At 42.8% G+C, this 24,349-nt stretch overlaps 1 protein-coding gene across 2 annotated transcripts in view; it reads left to right on the top strand.

Moving 5' to 3' along the window:
* KHDRBS3 (KH RNA binding domain containing, signal transduction associated 3) overlaps positions 1-24,349 on the top strand; it is a 114,596-nt gene that overhangs the window by 29,306 nt on the left and 60,941 nt on the right. For both annotated transcript variants that reach the window (XR_004693199.2, XM_035125026.2), the window contains exon 2: positions 15,340-15,461. Coding sequence is in view for 1 of the 2 variants with exons in the window: in XM_035125026.2 (XP_034980917.1) it covers positions 15,340-15,461 (122 nt within the window). In the remaining variant the exon portion in view is untranslated. The remainder of the gene's footprint in view (positions 1-15,339; positions 15,462-24,349) is intronic.

Raw genomic sequence — 24,349 nt, 5'->3', positions numbered from 1 at the left:
TGTGGGTCTGGTTGAGCTGGCTCATAAACTAGCACATCTACTAAGTGGTTTCCTATAGACATTTGGTTGACCACTATGAAAACAATGTTGGACTAGATAGACCTTTGGTCTGTTCCACCACAGCTATTCTCCACGCCTTTTGTTGGTTTCTCTAGAGAGCCCTGGGCTTCAAAGCTCATTGTCTTGCTTCCTAAGGTGGTTCTTATTAAGAAAGATCCTGAGTACCCATTCTAACGGGGCGCCTTGCCTCTTGTTGTCTCTTAAACATGAACTGCTAAAAATAATACCTTCAGTCCGTCACACAGACTGGCCACCCCAATCTCTGCCGACCGCCTGGCACAATATTCCAAGTCATTTGGCACCCAATCAGGGCCTGTGTTCCTTTGGGGAAAATGAGGCATGGCGGAGTCTGCAGGGTCTTTGAAATATGATTTATTTACACCAAATGTTTTAAGTAGAGAGAAAATTCACAGCATTCATATCTCAGAAGGACCCCCCCCTTCCTTCACAGCAGACTTCTCCATGCCTCTCTTTCACCTTCAGCCAACCTGCCAAGATGGTTCTGGCCTTCACAGCAGCTGATTGAATTCTCTCCTCTCTCTCTCCCCACCCCAACCTCTAAATTCCAAAAGGACACATTTTTCCTGTGTGACAACTTGGCAACCTCCACCCCTCACTGGCAGAGCCCCCTGCCTGGTTGATGGGGTTTCCATTGATGGGTTAATGACTTGCTTCCAGCACCTTTTCTTTCTTACAAAAGTACTTTACCTTCTTACAATATTAATTGTATTTCTTACAAGTTTGAGGCCCTGACCTGGAAAAGAAGCTTAGCCTGTATTTTTTTTATTGGCCTGGCATTTTCCCTTCAATATTCCAAAAATGATCTAGATTCTACCATTTATTAATTTCGAACATTCACTAACTCTAGCTGTTAAGGTGCCCTTGCAACCCCCAAACTCTGTTACTCCAAATCTGTAGCAATATATTTGGTCAACTCTCTACAGGGGAGATTCCCCCCCCCCCACAATTTTATTTAGCTTCTGTTGAAGTAAGCCTGTGGGCATCATCAAAATACACCTTTCTTTTTTTGTGTGTGTGAAAATATTAAGTACAGCATTCACATTTTTGAAATGGTGGCTTTTTTTTTTTAGTTAAAAGGGTTTAGTGTGTCAAGCCTACTCAAACCATGGCACCTGCTGTGTTTGTAAAAGGCAACTAAGTAGAAAGCTGTTCCTTTTATTATCGTTTCTCCAGTAATGGTCCATCTTTTACTATTATAATTACGGAAAGAATCAATTACATTTCTCATAGCTATTTTTCATATCTCGGAAAATGAGTTCTTTGTGTTGAGTGTGGGAGGCAGGAGACTTCAGAATGGATTCTCTCTGGAACTTAGGCCCTGTTTGGGCATTTAAATCCCTCACACAAGTAAGGGAGATCATGGCCAAGGGCAGTAGCTCTGCTCTCTCCATCCCTTAAGAGGTTTGCATTCCCAAGGCTCAGAGGTTTTCCTGCATTCAATGTTGGTTGGCATCTGTCTGGCTCGGGAGACAGTGAAAGAGTGTGCCTTCAGGAGAGAAGTCAAAGCACTGGAGAGTGCCTGGTCAACGCTGTGAATACACAACCTGGCACTGCGGTCATCTGCAAGGGATTGGCACACAACATGGTTGATGTTGCCTGCGTGCATGACATGTTTGGTGCATGAAGTCATGATCTCTTGTTCTGCCAGTATTTTGATCTGAGCAGTTGTTTCGGCTCCTGGCATGTGGTCATTGTCGGTTGAGCAAAGGTTGGGCCTACTTAAAATAATTGAATCATTGAGAATAACCTGGAAATGGAGTGTAAGGGCCATGTTTGGGTGTGTGCTTGCATAGTTCCAGGGGATGTCTAGATTTAGGAAATCCAAAGAGTAATGCACAACACTATCTCAGTTCATATATTACAGGCCCCTGCCCTAGACCAGGCATAGGCAAATTCAGCCCTCCAGATGTTTTGGGAGTGTTGTTGTTGTTGTTTAGTCATTTAGTCGTGTCCGACTCTTCATGACCCCATGGACCAGAGCACGCCAGGCACTCCTGTCTTCCACTGCCTCCCGCAGTTTGGTCAAACTCATGTTCGTATCTTCGAGAACACTGTCCAACCATCTCGTCCTCTGTCGTACCCTTCTTCTAGTGCCCTCACTCTTTCCCAACATCAGGGTCTTTTCCAAGGATTCTTCTCTGCTCATGAGGTGGCCAAAGTATTGGAGCCTCAGCTTCAGGATCTGTCCTTCCAGTGAGCACTCAGGGCTGGTTTCCTTCAGAATGGATAGGTTTGATCTTCTTGCAGTCCATGGGACTCTCAAGAGTCTCCTCCAGCACCATAATTCAAAAGCATCAATTCTTCGGCGATCAGCCTTCTTTATGGCCCAGCTCTCACTTCCATACATCACGACTGGGAAAACCATAGCTTTAACTATACGGACCTTTGTCGGCAAGGTGATGTCTCTGCTTTTTAAGATGCTGTCTAGGTTTGTCATTGCTTTTCTCCCAAGAAGTAGGCGTCTTTTAATTTCGTGACTGCTGTCACCATCTGCAGTGATCAAGGAGCCCAAGAAAGTAAAATCTCTCACTGCCTCCATTTCTTCCCCTTCTATTTGCCAGGAGGTGATGGGACCAGTGGCCCAGTTTTGGGAGTACAGCTCCCATGATCCCTAGCTAACAGGACCAGTGCTCAGGGATGATGGGAATTGTAGTCCCCAAACAGCTGGAGGGGAGGGCCTAGTTTGCCTATGCCTGGTCTGATCATCTCCTGATGCAGAAACACAAGCTCCGTCCATATCACCTTTTCCTTTAAGAAGTACATATTTATCTGCACAGATAAACAACCTTTGAGGTGAAACGTAAGTAATTATTGGACTGCACCAAAATGCTGATTCAAAACATCCACTGCTTGTAGTTGGGTTATGCTGAGTTTGTAGTAGCAGTGCAGGGCAAACTGCGCTGATCTAGCTAATTTACAGGACCTAAACTCTCTCGCTGCCTTGATTTTAGAGGGGGGTGGAGAGCTAATGTCTAGACTTGATTTTTGCATGTCAAAATAACTAACGAAGATGGAACAGAAACAGACGGGAGCAGGGAAAACATAATTATGGGGGAATAGAAGAGTGTCTGCATGAGTATAGCAAGTCGTTCCATTTTTCTGATACAGTACTTTTTATCTTGCTGTGTTCTCGTACTGTTTATTCCTGGTATGTCTGTCTTGGGGGAAATGAAAAAAAACCCTTCTACTAGGAGAAACTTGAGGAATTCACATTCTGTTAAAATAATTGAATTTTGCCTTTATTTCCTAACGAGACTTGTTTAGCCAATATTATGTTCCTCTTATTCGGTTTTGTATATAAATACAGAAAAGTAGAGTATATCAACAGGAGGCAAAAAGACTAGCTGTGGTTTGGTGATCAAAACCTATGCTCAGAAATGAACGAGCCCCTTTTGCCCCCATTGTGTGAGGCCTGATTAAAGCAGGAAATCCTCAGCCATTGTTTCTGACTTCCTCTGAACTGGAAAGCTGACTAGGAGCTTCTGAACAAGTCAGGATGTTGAACCACAGTCTGAAGTTTGTTTACAAAAGTAGCTTATTCCAAAGCAGATAACTAATTTGCTGGTTCAGATGAGTTGGGAAGCTACAATTAATTAGTGACTGACTGCATAAATTGTGGTTCACACAAAGGGAAGATTGAGATTGAATCCTGACAAGACAGAAGTACTGTTTATGGAGGACAGGAAGCGGGCAGGTGTGGACTCCCTGATCCTAAACGGGGTAACTGTGCCCCTGAAGGACCAGGTGTGCAGCCTGGGAGTCATTTTGGACTCACAGCTGTCCATGGAGGAGGCACAGGTTAATTCTGTGTCCATGGCAGCTGTCTATCAGCTCCATCTGGTACGCAGGCTGAGTCCCTACCTGCCTGCGGACTGCCTCGCCAGAGTGGTGCATGCTCTGGTTATCTCCCGCTTGGATTACTGCAATGCGCTCTATGTGGGGCTACCTTTGAAGGTGACCCGGAAACTGCAACTAATCCAGAATGCAGCAGCTAGACTGGTGACTGGGAGCAGCCGCCGAGACCACATAACACCGGTCCTGAAAGACCTACATTGGCTCCCAGTACATTTCCGAGCACAGTTCAAAGTGTTGGTGCTGACCTTTAAAGCCCTAAACGGCCTCGGTCCAGTATACCTGAAGGAGCGTCTCCACCCCCATCGTTCTGCCCGGACACTGAGGTCCAGCGCCGAGGGCCTTCTGGCGGTTCCCTCACTGCGAGAAGCAAAGCTACAGGGGACCAGGCAGAGGGCCTTCTCGGTAGTGGCACCCGCCCTGTGGAACACCCTCCCATCAGAGGTTAGAGAGATAAACAACTACCTGACATTTAGAAAATACCTAAAGACAGTCCTGTTTAGGGAAGTTTTTAATCTGTGATATTTGATGTATTTTAATGTTTGTTGGAAGCCGCCCAGAGTGGCAGGGGAAACCCAGCCAGATGGGCGGGGTATAAATAATAAATTATTATTATTACTACTACTACTGAAGTAGTTTTTGTTGAATACCAAGAGAAATCCTCCTCTCCATGTATTAGTTATTTTTTGGTGTATTATTTTTGGTTGAAATTTTAGTTGCACCTGTTTGTATGGGTATGGGTTTTTTGGGGGTGGGCATGCACACACAATATCCTACATGTATCTTGCACAATGATGGTGAAAAGACAGCAAAAGCTTCAGTGTAATCTGTATTGTACTCAGTGGGACTGTTCCTGAATAAGGAGTGTTCAGCAGTGTAGAAATTTATGAAATCATGAGAATTCATGGAGAAAAACGGATAGATATTTCCCCCTCCTTGCAAATAACACTAGAGCAAGGGTAGGCAACCTAAGGCCCGTGGGCCAGATGCGGCCCAATTGCTTTCTCAAGCAGGCCCATGGACGGTCTGGGAATCAGCGTGTTTTTACATGAGTAGAATGTGTCCTTTTATTTAAAATGCATTTTTATGGGTTATTTGTGGGGGCCTGCCTGGTGTTTTTACATGAGTAGAATGTGTGCTTTTATTTAAAATGCATCTCTGGGTTATTTGTGGGTCATAGGAATTCGTTCATCTCCCCCCCTTCAAAATATAGTCACATGGCCGGAGGGACGGTGGACTGGCCCACGGCTGAAAAAGGTTGCTGACCCCTGCACTAGAGCCTCTTTCAGAAGTGCTGGCTATGCATTATTGCAGGGGTAGTCAACCTTTTTATACCTACCACCCACTAATGCATCTTTCTTGATGGTAAAATTTCCTTACAGCCCACCAGTGCTCAATGGAAGGAGCATTCAGCTTGTGCCATAGAACCCCCTACCGCCCACCTAGAATCCTGAAACACCCACTAGTGGGCCGTAGGGACCAGGTTGACAGGGAGTAAGGATGCCCCCCAAAGCTGGGTCTATCCCCACCCCAATGTTGCACACTCTGGTTTGAGCACCAGCATCTGCAGTAAGGAAGCCTTCTTTCATGTACAGGTGTATGCATGATGAAGGCTTTTCTGATGTAGACATTTGTACTGTATGCATGGAAGGGGGCTTAAGACTTGGTACAGCCCCACGAAATGGAGCAGTAGAGTCAAGCAGTCGAAACGTGCTCCTTCACATGGAGCAGGTTTTGCTTCCACATGTCGTCATGAGGGCTGCTGAGTTAAATATTTTGCAAAGAGGTCTGTAGACAAATGGCTAGAGAAGTCTATTGCTTTGGCTACTATAGCTGATCATCCATGCTTGTGTGCCTCTAGATCAGGCATCCCCAAACTGCGGCCCTCCAGATGTTTTGGCCTACAACTCCCATGATCCCTAGCTAACAGGACCAGTGGTCGGGGATGATGGGAATTGTAGTCCAAAACATCTGGAGGGCCGAAGTTTGGGGATGCCTGCTCTAGATGCCTGTTGCTGGGTATAAAATAAGAGTCCTCTCTTTGCCCTGATTGTGAGCTTTCAGAGGCATATTTCCGGCCACTGTTGGAAATAGAATGGTAGACAAGATGGGTCCTCGTCTGATCCAGCAGAGCTGCAAAAGTATGTTTCTGTGTCTTGATTTAACTGTCAGATAGTATTCATCCTTTGTGGAATTCTATGTCTTGGAACAGCTTGAATAATTTGAAGTATATTGACAGTAGTACTTTTAAAAAGAAATGTGCGTTACAAAACCTGCTTGTAATTGGTAAAATTCACGATTTAAATCAAGTACATCTGATATTAGCAATGCCTGTGATTTAGAAATTGGGCAATAAACTTCAGCTGTCTTACAAAATACTTGCAGATATGGGCATGCAGTATATTCTCCTGAGTCCATGATTACTTCAGGCCTTGCTTACTCCAGTTTCCATCGCAAAGAGTTTTTAGATTTGTTCAGTTTATTAATGGCCTTTAGCAGAATTCTGCAGTGGCTGCCAATGTGCTCCTTAAACCTGTACAGTTTGGAACTTGGATTCCTAAGAGAACAGTTTATCCTGTTTCAGATCTGCTGAGGAGGATTATTTTATTTTGGCTGTGGTGCCTTTAGTTGATATCTCCTGCACAGCACAGTGGGCAAGAGTCTTTTTGGAAGTAGCACATAACTTTGAAAATCTTTCTCCTCTGAGAAAAGCTGACACCTACTCTTATTTGAGTATTTTGCACCAGTTGAATACCTGGTTATTCATCCAGGCCTTGGTTGGAGTTTAGTGGCAAGTTGGAATTGTAAATGCAAAGAAGAAGCAATGGATTCAAACTTCAAGAAAGAAGATTCCACCTAAACATTAGGAAGAACTTCCTGACAGTAAGAGCTGTTCGGCAGTGGAATTTGCTGCCAAGGAGTGTGGTGGAGTCTCCTCCTTTGGAGGTCTTTAAGCAGAGGCTTGACAGGCATATGTCAAGAATGCTTTGATGGTGTTTCCTGTTTGGCAGGGGGTTGGACTGGATGGCCCTTGTGGTCTCTTCCAACTCTATGATTCTATGATTCTAAGAGGGGGGAAGGAATCTTTCTTTGTCTTTCTTTGAAAATGTTCAGTTACCTATTGAAGGACAAGAAATTTGACCTGGTAAAGAAGCAGGCCAGGTGTGCATAGGAGAGACTTGAAGGTTGTGTACCACTTTTTTGGGGAAGGAAGAGTCCCATCAATGACTTGAGCTTTTCTGGAGGAAGAACAGGTTATAAAATAAAAGATTTCTTGAGAAGTTAGTGGAATCCTGTTGAGGGGAAATGATGCTGAATGTGAAAAGAAGCATAACCAAAAGGGTAGGGAAATAAATGTCTCTGAACTGTGGAACAGATGAAAGCGGGACATGCTGATAGCCATAAAACGAAGAGAATATAGCTAGAAGCTGTTATATAAACCAGCAAGGAGGACTTTAGATACCTAAATTTGGTGGGCTCTTCAGCGGTTAGAGAGAAGAAAGAAATGAAAGTGATGGCTTTAGGTGTATATCAGACATCTAAAGAGCAGGCATTATGAAGCAGCAAGGAGAACCAGTAATGCCAAATCTGTTTGCTATTGCATCTACAAAAGGGAGTAGGTATATAACTTGGAACAGGTCCCTTTACCTTTACTTTATAGTGTGAACATAACTTTTTTTATGCACTGGGAAGCAAAAAAAGTGTGATTGGCTTTATTGCGGCAGTCTGGAACGGAACTTACAGTATCTCCAAGGTATGCCTGTAGTTGTATGTAGAACCCAGCCCATTACGATTGCAGTCCGTCATAATAATAATAATAATAATAATAATAATAATAATAATAATAATAATATTTATATCCCGCCCTTCCCAGTCAAGACCGGGCTTAGGGCGGCTAACAGCAAAAATATCAACGCAAGTATAAAAGAAACAATTCAATTAAAATGCAGATTAATACAATGTTAAAATTTAATTTTAATATTAGAAATCTACAAGTAAGATAAAACCATTATAAGATAAAACCTTAGGGGAGGGTAACCCCGGGGTCAGACTGCGTCAGTCCAAAGGCCAAGCGGAACAGCTGTGTCTTGCAGGCCCTACGAAAAGATGACAAATCCCGCAGGGCCCTAGTCTCCTGAGACAGAGCGTTCCACCAGGTTGGGGCCAGTACTAACAAGGCCCTGGTCCTGGTCGAGGCCAGCCTAACTACCTTGTGACTCGGGATCTCCAGTATGTTATTATTTGTGGACCTTAATGTCCTCTGCGGGGCATACTGGGAGAGGCGGTAAGGTAAACTTTAAGATCAAGCTGTAGAGCTTACTGTTGTGATTTAAAGCACCATTATGAACCCTATTGAAGATTTATTTTGTGATAATAACCTTGATAATGTACTAGGCAAAATGAATGTCTTAAGCAAAGCTTAAGCTACTCCTTGGGACAGCTTCATTTTCAAACAGAGAGACACCTCATAACTTCACTTGCATTTGTCATGCTAAAATAAAAATAAAATAAATAAAACCCCACTGGCAGAGTCCTGAGAAGGGTCTTTGTATGCTGGCAGAACGAAAGAGGGATAAATATTTATTTATATTACATTTCTGTCCCAGCTTTCCCCCCAAAAGAACCCAGGGTGACAAACATATAAGTGGTGGAATGAATAATAATAATAAATACTTGAAACGTCTAAAAAGATGTAGAACAACCACATTACCCTCACAGCTAATCATTTCAAGATTGCTGGGAAGAGTATCTTTCAGCCATCAAATGCCAGGGTCAGCAGGAATGTTAGTGATGGAGACTGGCACACCTCACCAGGGAAGGGACTTGCACAAATAGGGGGCTGCCACTGAGAAGGCTCTGTTGTGGGTTGGCGTCACCCAGGAAGACCCAACCACTGGCACCACCAGTTAGAATATTTTGAATGTGGAGCTCATTTTTGCGGAAAATGTATTTGATAAAGCAGAAGGACTCCTGGTTTTGCAGAAGTGTCTATGTATTGTAGATCCAAGTGTTTCCTGTTTGGCCTTGGCTGCTGATGGAAGTCTATAGAGCAGGAAGTATGTGCGGCAGGAAGAAAAAACAGCAGCACATCAATTTAATAAGGCCCTAAATTCTTTTGCACACAACTTTAATAGAAGTAACATAGCTGACAATAATAGTCCTCTCAGAGGAAGATTTAATTCTATCTTTGAGATTAAAGTGAAACAAGTCTACTTTTCCATTATCTAATGCACTCAATTATATTATGGTCTGCCATGTGGGTTCAGCGGGAAGCAATCCTTGCTTAGCCTACTCTGCTCTGAACAAAATCCAGTAATTCCTCCACTGACATGAATTTCTGGACTACTATAAACATTTGGGTCCATGGTTTGGGAACACAGGATTTTAATCCTTAGCATTATCAGAAACCTTAATCACATGTTCATCTATTATATTTGAGCTAGGAGACGCACAAAGCCTACTAGTAGTACAGAATGTAATCTAGGGATTAAGGAAAGGCAAATCCTCCTGCTCATTCGACCTTGAAAATCTGATTGGATTTCCTCATTGCTCTGGCTTGGCTATCCACTATTAATTTATTATGCTATATACTGGAAACATTCCTGCAGTGAGTTTTGGGGCTACTTTGATAGCACCTGGGTTTCATGCTTCCTCAAAACAGAAGTGGAAATAAGGAGAATGGACAAGGTCACATTTGACACTTATTTTGTGGTAGCGAGAAACTGGTCAAAGTGACAGTAGGCAGCTTGCAACTTCTGGTTCCACGTGGAGCTCTTTTTAGACTTCATTGCATCATAGATGACCCTTGGGTCCCTTCCAATTCTAATATTCTATGATTCTATGCTAGTTTGCCCTCAATTAATAATAAATAGAAGTAAATATTAATATTAATATTAGATAATGATTATAAAAGTTTCCATATTTTTCCCTGTATAAGATGCCCCCATGTATAAGACAACCCCCTTTTTTAAACCCCAAATTAAGAAAATGCACTATGCACTATCCATGTATAAGACTGCCCCTTATTTTAAACTTCAAAAATTTAGGAAAAAAATATAATCTTATACACAGAAAAATATGGTAATCTTGATAGCCCTCTATGGCTGCATAGACGAATGCGGCTGTTTAGCGTAAAATGGGAATGGCAAATTTTCTGTGAATTCCCAACCCCATCGTTGCTTCATATAGCAATGGAAAGTTTTCCATTTTTAAAGGTTGACGCCGTAAAACTCTTTAGCCATAATCAATGAATGCTGATGCAATTGGACATTTGTTTATCCAGGTTATCATCCCTGGGAAATATAGGAGAGAATACATTTTACTAATTTGTAAGCAGAGCCCGAAGAGCACAGAACAAAACAACAGATGCGCAGAACAATCCAAATCAAAGTCTTGATTCACTGAAATGGTTGTGCAGCTCACATAAAAACCCAAGCTTAAACTTCTTGTTGTTTAGTCGTTTAGTCGTGTCCGACTCTTCGTGACCCCATGGACCAGAGCACACCAGGCACTCCTGTCTTGCACTGCCTCCCGCAGTTTGGTCAAACTCATGTTTGTAGCTTCAAGAACACTGTCCAACCATCTCATCTTCTGTTGTCCCCTTCTCCGTGTGCCCTCCATCTTTCCCAACATCAGGGTCTTTTCCAAAGATTCTTCTCTTCTCATGAGGTGGCCAAAGTATTGGAGCCTCAGCTTCACGATCTGTCCTTCCAGGGAGCACTCAGGGCTGATTTCCTTCAGAATGGATAGGTTTGATCTTCTTGCAGTCCATGGGACTCTCAAGAGTCTCCTCCAGCACCATAATTCAAAAGCATCAATTCTTCAGTGATCAGCCTTCTTTATGGTCCAGCTCTCACTTCCATACATCACTACTGGGAAAACCATAGCTTTAACTGTACAAACCTTTGTTGGCATGTTGATGTCTCTGCTTTTTAAGATGCTGTCTAGGTTTGTCATTGCTTTTCTCCCAAGAAGCAGGCGTCTTTTAATTTCGTGACTGCTGTCACCATCTGCAGTGATCAACGAGCCCAAGAAAGTAAAATCTCTCACTGCCTCCATTTCTTCCCCTTCTATTTGCCAGGAGGTGATGGGACCAGTGGCCATGATCTTGGTTTTTTTGATGTTGAGCTTCAGACCATATTTTGCGCTCTCCTCTTTAACCCTCATTAAAAGGTTCTTTAATTCCTCCTCGCTTTCTGCCATCAAGGTTGTGTCATCTGCATATCTGAGGTTGTTGATATTTCTTCCAGCAATCTTAATTCCGGCTTGGGATTCATCTAGTCCAGCCTTTCGCATGATGAATTCTGCATATAAGTTAAATAAGCAGGGAGACAATATACAACCTTGTCGTACTCCTTTCCCAATTTGGAACCAATCAGTTGTTCCATATCCAGTTCTAACTGTAGCTTCTTGTCCCACATAGAGATTTCTCAGGAGACAGATGAGGTGATCAGGCACTCCCATTTCTTTAAGAACTTGCTATAGTTTGCTGTGGTCGACACAGTCAAAGGCTTTTGCATAGTCAATGAAGCAGAAGTAGATGTTTTTCTGGCTTAAACTACTTGCTTCATATGAAGCTTGCATGTGGAACCCAAACTTAAACTAAGCATATTCATTTTTGTTCCACTCTAGCAAAATATAAAGAGTTGTGCATCATATCCTTTCTCAAGCTGATAGAAATGGGGATGTTTGCATAAGTTGTGTTGCGTTTTAAGTGTTTTGAGATACTTCGGGGAGTTGCCATAGTGCCTAAGCCTTGGGCAGGAGCGTTGCCTTGTGTGGCATTGTAGTCAAAACAAGTGCAGGCTATTCTGAAGGCATATGTGCCATTTGATTTGGACCAAGTCTACCTAGGCTAGCCTTCCCCACCCTAATGCCTTCCAGATATTTTGGCTCCTATTGACCATGCCGGCTGTGGCTGACCAGAACGGTAGCCCAACATGTCTGGAAAGGGCATTGGGTTGGGAAAAACTGACCTAGGCTAAGCCAATCATAATTTAGGCTGTGTACACATCACACCTTGGAAGCACATCCTTTCCCTCAAAGAATTCTGGGCCCTGTAGGTTACCCTCCTTCACAGAGTTACAGTGTTCAAAACTCCCATGGTTTGTTCTAGGCGCATTTTGCGGCAGGGAATTTCATTAGCCAGAGTAGTTTGTACTGCGCCTAAGATTTCAGATTAAAACTGCAAAGTGGAAGGAAAGGATGACCTTTTTCTGCTTTGCCACTTCCAGCTACTCTCTGAAGACTAAAGAAGAGACCAGGGGTCAGCAAACTTTTTAAGCAGGGGGCCGGTCCCCTGTCCCTCAGACCTTGTGGGGGGCAGGACTATATTTTGGAAAAACAAAACAAAAAACGAATTCCTATGCCCCACAAATAATCCAGAGATGCATTTTAAATAAAAGCACATATTCTACTCATGTAGAAACATGCTGATTCCCAGACCGTCCGCGGGCCGGATTTAGAAGGTGGTTGGGCCGGATCCAGCCCCTGGGCCTTAGTTTGCCTACCCATGGAAGAGACCCTCTTAAGAGTATGAGGTGGGTGAGCAGGGGAAGGACTAGACCATGTGAAAAATGAACATAATATTTTAGCTGCAGATCATTCATTTTCAGCTTTGCATTCTTGTTATCAATAAAGTGTGCCTAGGCATAGCTTTGTTGTGCCCATAACCTAGATTTAAGGTACCATTTCACTCCTAGCTTTCGTATCTCAGTTTCTAACACTGCAGAGTTAAAATCACTTTTACTGCAGTACCCAGAATTCTTTGAAGGGGGGAATGTGCTTTGAATGTGCTTTAAAGGAATGGTTTGTATGCAGCCTTAGTCTAACCTGGCTCTTACACTAATGAACAGGTTCCATAGCAGCTGTTCATAGCAGCTCCCAGTATTGTTTGTTCCTTATAGTATTTTTTTTTTTACTGCAGTTTAACACTGTTCTCTCTTTAGTATCTGTAGGGCTGTCTCAACTTTAGGATTGCTCTTCTTCCAAGGAAATGCCAGCTCCCCCAGTTTTCCATCATGTTCTTGATTTGTAAACATTTTTTCTGCTGCTTTTTTTGGGGGGGGGGGGAATGCTGATCCAATATGATTTAAAAAAAAAAAAAAGTTTAACTGCATACTTGCAGTTTCGTCCTTAACATATTTAGGAACTGGTTTCGGGTTAAGAATTCTTTGTGCCGGGAAGGGGGGGGGTAGCTTCATAATGAAGCAAAACAGCAGATGTTTGCACTTTTGCTTATTGCATGGCCTGTGTGTGTGTGTGTGTGTGTGTGTGTGTGTGTGTTTGTTTGTTTTCGGTCCTGTTTCCAAAATAATGTTTTCTGGCAAAAGCAGTTACACTGGCAGTTGCAGAGGTTGGCAGTCCTAACTTCATTTTAGGAGGGCAGCCCTTGCCTGCAAGTTTGACAGTGGGGTTCCAAACCGAAGTTAAATTCCTAACTAAAATAAAATCGCCCATAAAAGCTTTGTGGCCATTTACTCTGCCTCTTCTGTTTCGAGGGGGAAATGCTGAATATGTGTGCTGCTCTCAGCTGTGTACTTCATTGCCCCGAGGCAGGTTAGCAGTGTCTAACCCCCAGTTTGCAATATGGGGACAATAACACCCATCTGTTTTACAGAGCAGTTTCAGGGATTACTGCATGTGTCACACTTTGATCACGACTATGTGCCTTATAAATGCTAAGTACTGTCACCGGGAATGTGCCTCCATAGGTACAGAATGGGTTTATTTTAAGGCGGCCCTCTTCACATGGGATATTTTACCAACGCCTCAACAAGAGGCCTTTTTGAGTTTAATGAAGAGTTTGGGAGAAAGCGGAACAAATGATGGCTAAATATACTTCTCCGTGATAATGAATATTCATTGTATCGGCATCATTAATGAGGTACTTAGGAATACTGTGTTCAGGTTTAGCCCTTCTTAAATGGCGAAAAAAACTATTTGAGAATAATTGAAGAGTTGTGTAGGATTAATTTCTTCCTTTCTCAAATCCGCCCGCTTCTAATTTGGAACTGCAAAGTTCTGAACGTGCTGACAACGTTCCTTGCCTCTTTCAGGGTGTATGAAGTCCTAAATGTCTTTAGGGAGCAGCTGATTAAGGCCCAGGAATAGAACACTTTCCTCTTAGGAGGAGGAAGAGCGCATGGAAGGAAGTAGTTTTACACAGCGTGCGTTAAACCTAAAAGAGGAACTGTCCCAGAATTTCTTTGTTGGGCTTAATCCAAAGGTTCCCTTCCCATGACAGAAGGCTACTTTCAGATCCGGCCCAGCACTTTGCAAGAAGTAACCACCACATTTATAACCTAAGTGGACAACCCCTTCCAAGAGTCCAGTGAGATCCTGACATTTTTTAGGAGCCATGGGATGTTGAGGGTCATTTGGAAAAGAACAGATATTGGGGGTGGGGAGCTGGAGATTGGAAGGCCCTTTGCATCAGGTGGCGCTGTGGGTTAAACCACAGAGCCTAGGGCTTGCTGATCAGAAGGTCGGCGGTTCGAATCCCTGCAACAGGGTGAGCTCTCATTGCTCGGTCCCAGCTCCTGCCAACCTAGCAGTTCTAAAGCATGTCAAAGTGCAAGTAGATAAATAGGAACCGCTACAGCGGGAAGGTAAACGGCGTTTCCGTGCACTGCTCTGGTTCACCAGAAACGGCTTTGTCATGCTGGCCACATGACCTGGAAGCTGTACGCCGGCTCCCTTGGCCAATAATGCGAGATGAGCCCCACAACCCCAGAGTCGGTCACAACTGGACCTAATGGTCAGGGGTCCCTTTACCTTTACATTACAGCATATAGTATTCTTGAACAGGAACAATGCATTGCAACGCTTCATTGTAGGTTCCACTTGGTAGCTGCTAGATTAGATGACTTCTTAAAAAGGAAAGGTAGAGGATTCATCTCCCTGACTGATAAATTGTATGAGTTTGAGCAGCAGTGAAGAAACCAACCAGATAAAGGCATATTTCTGCCTCCTTTTTCCATATAACCTCAAATCTTTGGCCCATGGTGATTTCCAAGTGTATCTGGAACCATGAAGACAGACAGCCATAAATTGCAGTGAAATCTGGGATTCAACAGCTGTGTTTTGCTCTCCATTGCTTAAATCAGGGCAATGTACGTATGCGGAAGGAGCATAACATGAAGTGCTAGGGTGCATCCATGCAGATTACATCCACGGCACCCCCTGTTAAAGCGACCAAGTATTAATTGATTTCTGAAGGTGCTGCTGTCAGCCACAGAACAGAGTACCTGACTAGATGGACAAATAGACCAGATTCCTGTGTTGCGTACTGTGAGATTTTTCAAAATTGCCCTGAAGAAAAAACTTCTATGTGAATCAGAAGATAAGTTCAAAGCAGTTAGGGGAAATTAACGCTAAAAACAAATTTTGTTCTCTCTGTTGCAGAAATTGAAAAATTCCAAAAAGGGGAAGAAGGCAAAGAAGAAGACAAGTACATTGATGTAGTGATTAACAAAAATATGAAATTGGGGCAGAAAGTATTAATTCCAGTAAAACAGTTTCCCAAGGTAAGTTCAGTGTCATTACCACCACCTGTTTTGCTTTGGATGTTACGGGCAGTTTGCTTTAAAAATATATATATTAAATTTTAAATATAATTTTAAAAAAAATGATTTAAAGCAGCAGCATCCAAGTGGACCCAGAAGAAGAAGAAAAATCCACCGTAGGGCATTTTCTTTATTTGGCCAAAAACTTGTGCAAACGTTCAACTTTTGCAGAACTGTTGTGTGGGGTGTGTGTGTGTGTGTGTGAAAGAAAAAAAAACCGAGCAAAGAAAGAGAAAACATGCTTTGCTGATAGTGAAACCACCTCTGTCTGCATCTTGTTTAATAAGATGGTGTGAGAAAGGAAGCTGTATTAGGTGCAGTTCAAGTGTCAGGTTGCACTGTGAGGCCTCTTGGGATTCACGAAACTACAATGGATGCAGCTGGATTTTGCAAATGCAAAAGCTGGCCATTAGGCAGGTCTGATCTGGTCCAAAACACACAGGTTCATTTCCAGGCCCCTCAGAACTGTGGGAGAAATCCTCAAGTTCTGTAGACACGAGGAAAAGGCGAACCTGATTTTGCTTGCATAAAAACTTGCAACATAAGATCCAACTCACTACATTATTATGGAAGTTCTGTAATCTAAACCCAAGAGTGGGGAACCTCCTTATGTTGAGGCCCACCCCTCTTTCTCTCTCCTGCTCCCTACTGGGAAGGGGCAGGTCTGAACTGATTGCTTGCAAAGAGCTCTTTCACCTCCACCCACTTCCTTTTTGGCTTTTGATGCCACCCCCCAAACAACAACAACAACAACAACAACAACAACAACAACAACAACAACAACAACAACAACAACAACAACAACAACAACATTTCTCTACTCTTAATGACATTAGGCAAAGGGCTGGATGGAATCACTTTGGTAGAGTAAGGCCACATGTATTCTTTTGCTACTACCTAATTAAAAATATTGTTATTATTATTACTGTTTAAATTTCTATACCACCCTTTATCCAAGGATCACAGGGCAGTTTACAATAAAAATAAAATTAATGTGAAATTATAACATGTACATCTTGATACAACAAAATGAGGCTATTTTATCTTGTACAACCTGATAGGTCCCTTTTTTTTTACAGGGCTATTTAGTTGTATCGAGCTGTTTAAAGTGTACTGATTCCTTTGTAACAAATAAATTTTTGCGTGAATATTTTTTAAAAACAACAACAACAACAACAAACCAGCCTTTTGGACCCTTTTTGCGGACAGTGACTCTGCTTCAGAAATTAGTTTTGTTGAAGCTCCAGTGCCAGGCTGTTTGCAAGCTTGCTTCTGCTGATGAGTGAACACTGCAGATGAATTATGCAGTTGGAATTATTATGAGGGCAGTCCAATAGCAAGGTCAGCAAGGACCAGCAGGGTAGGATCCAGCAGACCCAAGAGTTGTTAGACCAGAGAGTGGTTTGTACCTAAACCGGCCTTAGAAATTCTATTTCCCCATCATTAAATGAAACTCATTCATCCTATTTGTAGCCTACGTTTCCTCCCAGGAGCTCTAGGTGGCATACATAATTCTACTCCCCATTTTATCCTCATAAGAACCTTGTGAGGTAGGCTAGGTTGAGAGTGAGTGGCTGGCCCAAGGTCACCCAGTGAGCTTCATGCTTGAATGGGTCTCCCAAGTTCTCGTCCAACACTCTAACCAATGCACCACACTGGTTCTTCTGCATGGCAGTAGAGTTTCCTGATTTGGATGTTCTTGCCTGGTGATTGAGTATATGAGTTGAAGGCCTGTCCCTTGACTCTTCTTGGTTCAGGGAATGGATCTCTCAAGAGAATCTCTCCTAATGATGAAGCAACCTCCCCATTTGCTGTAGAATTATTCAGGAGCAATTCTCCTGCTAACTAAGGGGCTCCCTCAATTTCCTTAAGTGATTCATGTCATTCCTTGTGTCTTGCATTTTTAGTCTCTCTTGAGGATGGTGGAATAAATGGATGGTTTTCACAGTAGAGGAAAGCAAAGAATTGGGGTGTCCCAAGGATCTGTAACACATTTTTATAATAGCAATATGGGACACACATTAAATATTGAGACCGGAGACTATTTACTTATTCATTAACGAACTGAAGTCAGTACTAAGTAGCAAGGCAGCCCAGTAACTGAAACATCTATGCTGAAAAGCTTTATCCTTTTTATCCTGGTTTTAACTGTTTGGGTTTTCTGCAAAGTAACCTAGCATTTACAGTTTGGTGAGGGCCCATAGAATATTCTCTGCTGGGGATACTTAGCCAACATTACAGAACTACAGTTCCCAGAGTTCACATTAAACTAGTTTTAAGTCTTTGGCAGCCTTCTCCAACCTGGTTCTTCCAGATGTTTTGGGCTCCACTTCCTTCAGCCCCAAGCTAGCATTACCAAATGATAAGAGAGTATGGGAGTTGGAAGTTCAAAACATTTGCAGGACATCAGGTGGGTAAGCTTGGTCTATGGTGCAGATACACCCTAAGAGTTGTTAGCTCTTTAGACATGTTGTAATTGAGCCACTCCGGAAGCTTATTTCAGGTTTCCTTTGTGCCAGTTAGGGATGTGGGTGGCGCTGTGGTCTAAAACCACAGAGACTAGGGCTTGCCGATCAGAAGGTCGGCGGTTCGAATCCCCGCGATGGGGTGAGCTCCCATTGCTCGGTCCCAGCTCCTGACAACCTAGCAGTTCGAAAGCACGTTAAAGTGCAAGTGGAGAAATAGGTACCGCTCCAGCGGGAAGGTAAATGGTGTTTCCGTGCACTGCTCTGGTTCGCCAGAAGCGACTTAGTCATGCTGGCCACATGACCCGGAAGCTGTACGCCGGCTCCCTCGGCCAGTAAAGTGAGATGAGCACCACAACCCCAGAGTCATCCGCGACTGGACCTAACGGTCAGGGGTCCCTTTACCTTTGCCTTGTGCCAGTTATTTCTTAGGAATATTGCTGACACCTGAAGAGATGAGTACACAAGAGGACTGTTGTTCTTTTTTTTTAGTGTTATGTGTACTATGGCTCTACATCATTCTTTGAAGAAGAGTTCCAGCTTCTGTAGCATCTGATGCATCCCAGTAATAAGAATCAAGTGAACAACATGAACAGGATATCTCTATTGATATCAAAGGGAATGCAAGTTCAACAACGGCAATTAATTATGCATTGAAATCTATATTTTAGATTGTAAACACTATTCACAGGGCTGTGGTTATGTGGGAAGACTGCAAAGAGCAGCATCGTTATTGCTGCGTATCCTCAAAAATGAAAAAGAAAAAAATCTTGGCTTTCCAAATTGCTTGCATCAGTAACAGAGCTGAAGTTTAATATTTCCTAATTGATATTTTGGGTCTGTATGAATGTTCTGCCTTCAGATTTATATCTTAAAGTAGCTACTTGACATTGTGATATAGATTTCTTGCATGGTTTACTGTAAATGAATAATTCCTCATTTAGGAATGCATTGAAGATTTATTTATATTGCTTTCCCTTAATAGCATACCTGGCTGTGTATTTCAGACGGCTCTATTACTGCAAAAGAAGCCTTGTAATCATTAAATCATGACAGGGTTTGAAATATATTGACCACTGTTCCATTAAACTAAAAAGCAGATCTTTATGTAAGTTAACTATGGAGCACCATTTTAAGCTATGATTGTTTTCTAATAAAATGAGGGAATTGTCGACAAGGCAATATTGATGTCTGGAGGGTTCTCTCTCCCCCCCCCTTCAGTGCTTTTACTAATTGTTTGAGGCTACATCTACTAAAAATAAAAACCAACAACAGCTGCCCTCACCAAATTGTCATTACTTCCTTCAAAGAATCCTGGACATGAAGCTTGCTAATCTTGAAGTTTTGTTGGCTCCCCTGTAATTCCATGGAGAGGTCATGATAGTTAAGAGCCTGTGCAAATCCTGCTTTAGCTATTAACTAGAATTCTGTGATAAGGAGTAGACTGTGGGATTGGGCCATTCCCTCCCCTAACTGCTCCTTGCTCACTTAGTGGGCGTGTTCCCACACCATGGTAGGCCGTGGTTAATGGTCCATCATGATCATTCAGATCGTTCCCTCATCACACCCCCTGAAGGACCAGGTGCACAGCCTGGGAGTCATTTTGGATTCACAGCTTTCCATGGAGGTGCAGGTCAATTCTGTGTCCAGGGCAACTGTCTACCAGCTCCATCTGGTATGCAGGCTGAGAACCTACCTGCCTGCAGACTGTTTTGCCAGAGTGGTGCATACTCTAGTTATCTCCTGCTTGGACTACTGCAATGTGTGGGGCTACCCTTGAAGGTGACTCAGAAACTACAACTAATCCAGAATGCAGCAGCTAGACTGATGACTGGGTCTGGTCACTGGGACCATATAACACCAATTCTAAAAGATCTTCACTGGCTCCCAGTACGTTTCTGAGCACAATTCAAAGTGTTGCTGCTGACCTTTAAAGCCCTAAACGGCGTTGGTCCAGTATACCTGAAGGAACATCTCCACCCCAAACGCTCATCCTGGACACTGAGGTCCTCCTCCAAGGGTCTTCTGCTGGTTCTTTCACTGCAAGAAGCAAAGTTACAGGGAACCAGGCAGAAGGTCTTCTCAGTAGTGGCGCCCACCCCGTGGAACACCCTCCCATCAGATGTCAAGGAGATAAAAGAACTACACAACTTTTAGAAGACATCTGAAGGCGGCCCTGTATCAGGGAGTTTTTAATGCTTCATGTTTTACTATGTTTTTATATATGTGGTAAGCTGCCTAGAGTGACTGGGGAAACCCAGCCAAATTGGTGGGGTATAATAATAATAATTATTTATTAGCTCCTTATGAGAAGCGAACAGGAGCAAGCAAACCACAATCCTTGGCTTGAAGTTGGATTCAAACCAGGGATCATGGTTTGTTTTGCTCCAAAAACACTTGAAGTCAAGGCTAGGTCTTGGCTAAACAAAGGATCTTGTTTGTTCCTGCTTGCTAGCAGGGAAGAGGAATGCGAGAGTGATGCAGGACCAATCTGCGGCCCTAATGCCTTCTCCCCTTTACCCTGTGCCAGTAGGGTATCTGGTGTCAATATCAAAACTTTGTTTAAAAAAAGAAGCTAGCATTGAGTGACCCTGTAGTTTCATTGGCCAAAGATTAAAGTTGGACACATGCAGTACTGATGAAACAGGAAGAGGGGGAACTTGTGAGTGAGCAGGAAGGAAATAGGGGAAGGAGCCCACGATCCTGCAACCTATCCATGATCACTTAATGGCTATGCTAGAATTACAGCTGCATCAGCCTCGCATGAGCTTAAAACTACTTTAGGTTTATATTATAAAAGTGGCTGAAAAGTAAGTTCCGCGGGTCATTTTTGACACAGTAAAAGTCTTGACTTCTTTGCTATCCTGGTGAGCCTTTCTTACAGCTTGTTCCTGCATGGTGACAATCGAATCCCCATTTCATGAAATCTCAAAAGAGGGATTCTTATGCAGCCTGGATAGCTCAGTTGGATGTGCTTCTTTACATAACAGTGGGTGCTAGTTCAATGTGTTGATGGATAATACCCAGTCTGAGGTCCCCAAGAAGCTTGGACACAAGGTGACTTCCTATCGATCTTCCATAATGTTTGCTGATTAGAAGAGCTTAGTAAGAACATAAAGGTCCTTCTGGATTCAACTGAAGAGCCACAAAGTATAGTGTTCCATTTCCTGAATCAGGCATTGCCCCTCTGAATCTGGGTGTTCATTAAGCTGTCTCAACTAATGGCCATCAAATATCCCCCTCTTGTCACCTATGAATTTTCTTCCGTTCTTCTTGAAACATGGCATTATCCTGTGGAAGGGTCAACAATCCATAGGGTGAATAAATACTTTCCTTTTGTCTGTTCTGAAGAGACATCTGATCAACTTAATTCTAATTTCAAGTACAGTGGTATCTCTACTTACGAATTTAATGCGTTCCGAACACACATTTGTAAATCGAAAAAATTTGTAAGCCGAATCCCATAGGAATGCATTGGGAGAAAAAAAAATCGTAAGTAGAAGCAACCCTATCTAAAAATTCGTAAGTAGAAAAAATCCTATCTAAACCGCATCCAAGATGGCGGACGGAGCTCCATTCGTAAGTAGAAACATTCGTAAGTAGAGTTATTCGTAAGTAGAGGTACCACTGTACTATATAAGAAGGGGATTCCCTCGCATCAACTCTCTTCAAGCAATTGTTATATTTATACCTTAATTATGCCACCCCAACAGTCATATCTTCTTCTAACCTAAAAAGCTTCAAACGCTTTATCCTTTATAGGGAAGGTTCTCTAGCCCTTTGTTTTTGTTGCTATTTTCTATATATCTTCTGGTGCTGTCATCCTCCCTTGGATATTTATTCATTTAAAAGATTTCTTACCCAACCTTCACTGTGAGGTCCCAAAGCGGGTGACAGCAATAGAATAGACAATTATGAAAACCAGCTAAAACGATTGCAATAATTAAACCCACCCTGAATGGAACAGGACAGTAAGAGAGCTATATATTGTATTCCAAATGCAGTCACACTGTAGATATGAAATCTGTAGAAATAAGAACCTGTTTCATTACATCTTTCACTGCTGGAACGCTGTTGGAGTTGACACTTTCATTGCTCTCTCTACTCTGCCTCAAAGATCTTCTTAGGTAGTCACAGCCAGTTTAGATAACATCATTACATCTATAAAGTTCAATTCCCCCCACCCCACTATGCATCATTTTACACTTGTTGAACCTCATTTCTCTTCTTGCATCTTCACCCACTTTGAAGAAACACTTCTGGAGTCTTGCAGGTTGCTTTGGATTTCATGATTATTTGCTGGCGTCAGAAAATTTGGCTATTCTACCAATCGCCCCTGACTTCACATTGTTTATGTCATTGGCCCCAGTACAGAATCTTGGGGGGGATTCCTTTGATTACCACTGTGAGAAGTGTTTGTCCTTCCCTCTGCCCCTTAACCAGTTACAAACCTACGAGGCCAGGAACTGGTTGAAGAACAGGAGCAAGAGAATAGGAACAAACAGCTTTTTTCTTCTTTTTCTTTTTTAATAGCCTGCTTAAAATGGAAACTAGGGTGTGGGTGGAGAGGCTGCAGAGAATATCCTAGACCTGCACACAGAAGAGAGTTCTTCCATATACATAGAGTCTTAACAGGGATGCATGTTTCTTAACAGAAATGCACAGATGCATTTCTCGCCATAACGATTACTGATAACCAGACTTATATTGACACAATTTCAAGTAAACTTTTCTGTTAAGAGGTACTGTGTCACTCAGGTGACATCTTGTAAAGTACTCCGCGGACCCATCTGGAACGGATTAATCCACTTTCCATTACATTCAATGGGAAAGATCGCTTCAGGCTAAGTACGCTTCAGGTTAAGTACAGACTTCCGGAACCAATTGTGTACTTAAACCTGAGGTACGATTGTACACAAAAGGATCTGTCTTCTTTCATAATAATAATAACAACAACAATAACAACAACAACAATAATAATATATTATTTATACCCCGCCCATCTGGCCGGGTTCCCCCTGGGCTGCTTCCAACAAAACATTAAAGTACAGAAATCAAACATTAAAAGCTTCCCTAAACAGGGCTGCCTTGAGATGCCGTCTAAAGGTCTGGTAATTGTTCTCTTTGACCTCTGGTGGGAGGGCATTCCACAGGGTGGGTGCCACTACCGAGAAGGCCCTCTGCCTGGTTTTGAGTGACAAGACTTTCTGAGTTACTTCTTTCAAAGTCCAAGTACATAGTGTCTACCAGGTCACCCGTGTCCAAATGTGTTTTGATACTCTGAAAAGCAAAGCACCCCATCCTTCCAAAAACAACTCTTAAAATGTTGGTGAGATGTCATTGACCTTTGCAGAAACTATGCAAATTCTTAGTCAACATGATCTGTTTTTCCTATATGTTGGATATTCCTTTTTCTTCAATACATTTTGAGCCTGTTTCAGACTATTTCCGCCCAGATGGGTATATATTTTCACTGTCTTGTCTTGAAGGATGGTTTAAAATATTCTCAGTTGGGGAGGGGGGGGGAGTCATCCAGTGTGAAGATCATGGACTTGCTGTTACCTTACTTGGATTGAGAGAGGAGTAAGGTGGGCACAAATACCACACCAGCTCAACCACCCTGTGGTTGATACTTGTCTTGACAGAGCTGATCGCCCATTTTAATAACGCTCTTTCCGCGGTAATTTGGTTACCAGTTAATGTTGCTACCAACCATTGCCTGTGTCTGCAGTTAAGGAACGTTTCCCTTTAATTTTGCATGCCTAAATTGGCCTGATGTGTTAAGAGAGCAGAGCTCTGTCTGTGCTAGCCTTTTCGAGCCTGCTTCCTCTAGGAAGCCTCCAGGGATTAAGTATATAGTATCTGCAGAGATCTCTTTACTGACTTCTATTATCCACAGAGGCTTTTCCTCTTCCAATCTACTCAGATATTGAAAGGAGTTGAACTCAATCAGTCACTCTTAAAGGCTTGGGGTACAAAACGGCAGAGTAGCTTCATTGCAAGATATCTCCTAATCTTTTAAACCTGATGGAGCACTTCCTGCAGCTGCTTGGATGTGGGGAACAATTTGGAGAGGCCAGTGCTAATCCTGTATCAGTTGTTAAGAAGTTTCAGGGCTGGATTTCTTGCCAGTGACAAAGGAGTGAGGGACTAACACAAAAGTTACCCTGGTCCCCTTAGTGGTCAAGTTATGTGCTAACCTTTTACAAGCTTAAGGAGAAGATTTAAGTTTTGGAAGCAGGGAGGGCTGTGGTTAAGATTGCTTCCTTATAGTGATGGCACCAACCTCCAAAGTTTCATGCTTTTTGTGTTTTGAGCATGCACACATGTACCCACCCTGAGTTGGGCATTTTTGAATTGTGCTTAGCACTGCTGCAGTTCACA

The sequence above is a fragment of the Zootoca vivipara genome, chromosome 8, assembly GCF_963506605.1.
Source record: "Zootoca vivipara chromosome 8, rZooViv1.1, whole genome shotgun sequence".
In the NCBI taxonomy this organism is placed as follows: domain Eukaryota; kingdom Metazoa; phylum Chordata; class Lepidosauria; order Squamata; family Lacertidae; genus Zootoca; species Zootoca vivipara.
This window is presented reverse-complemented; position numbering and strand designations above follow the sequence as displayed.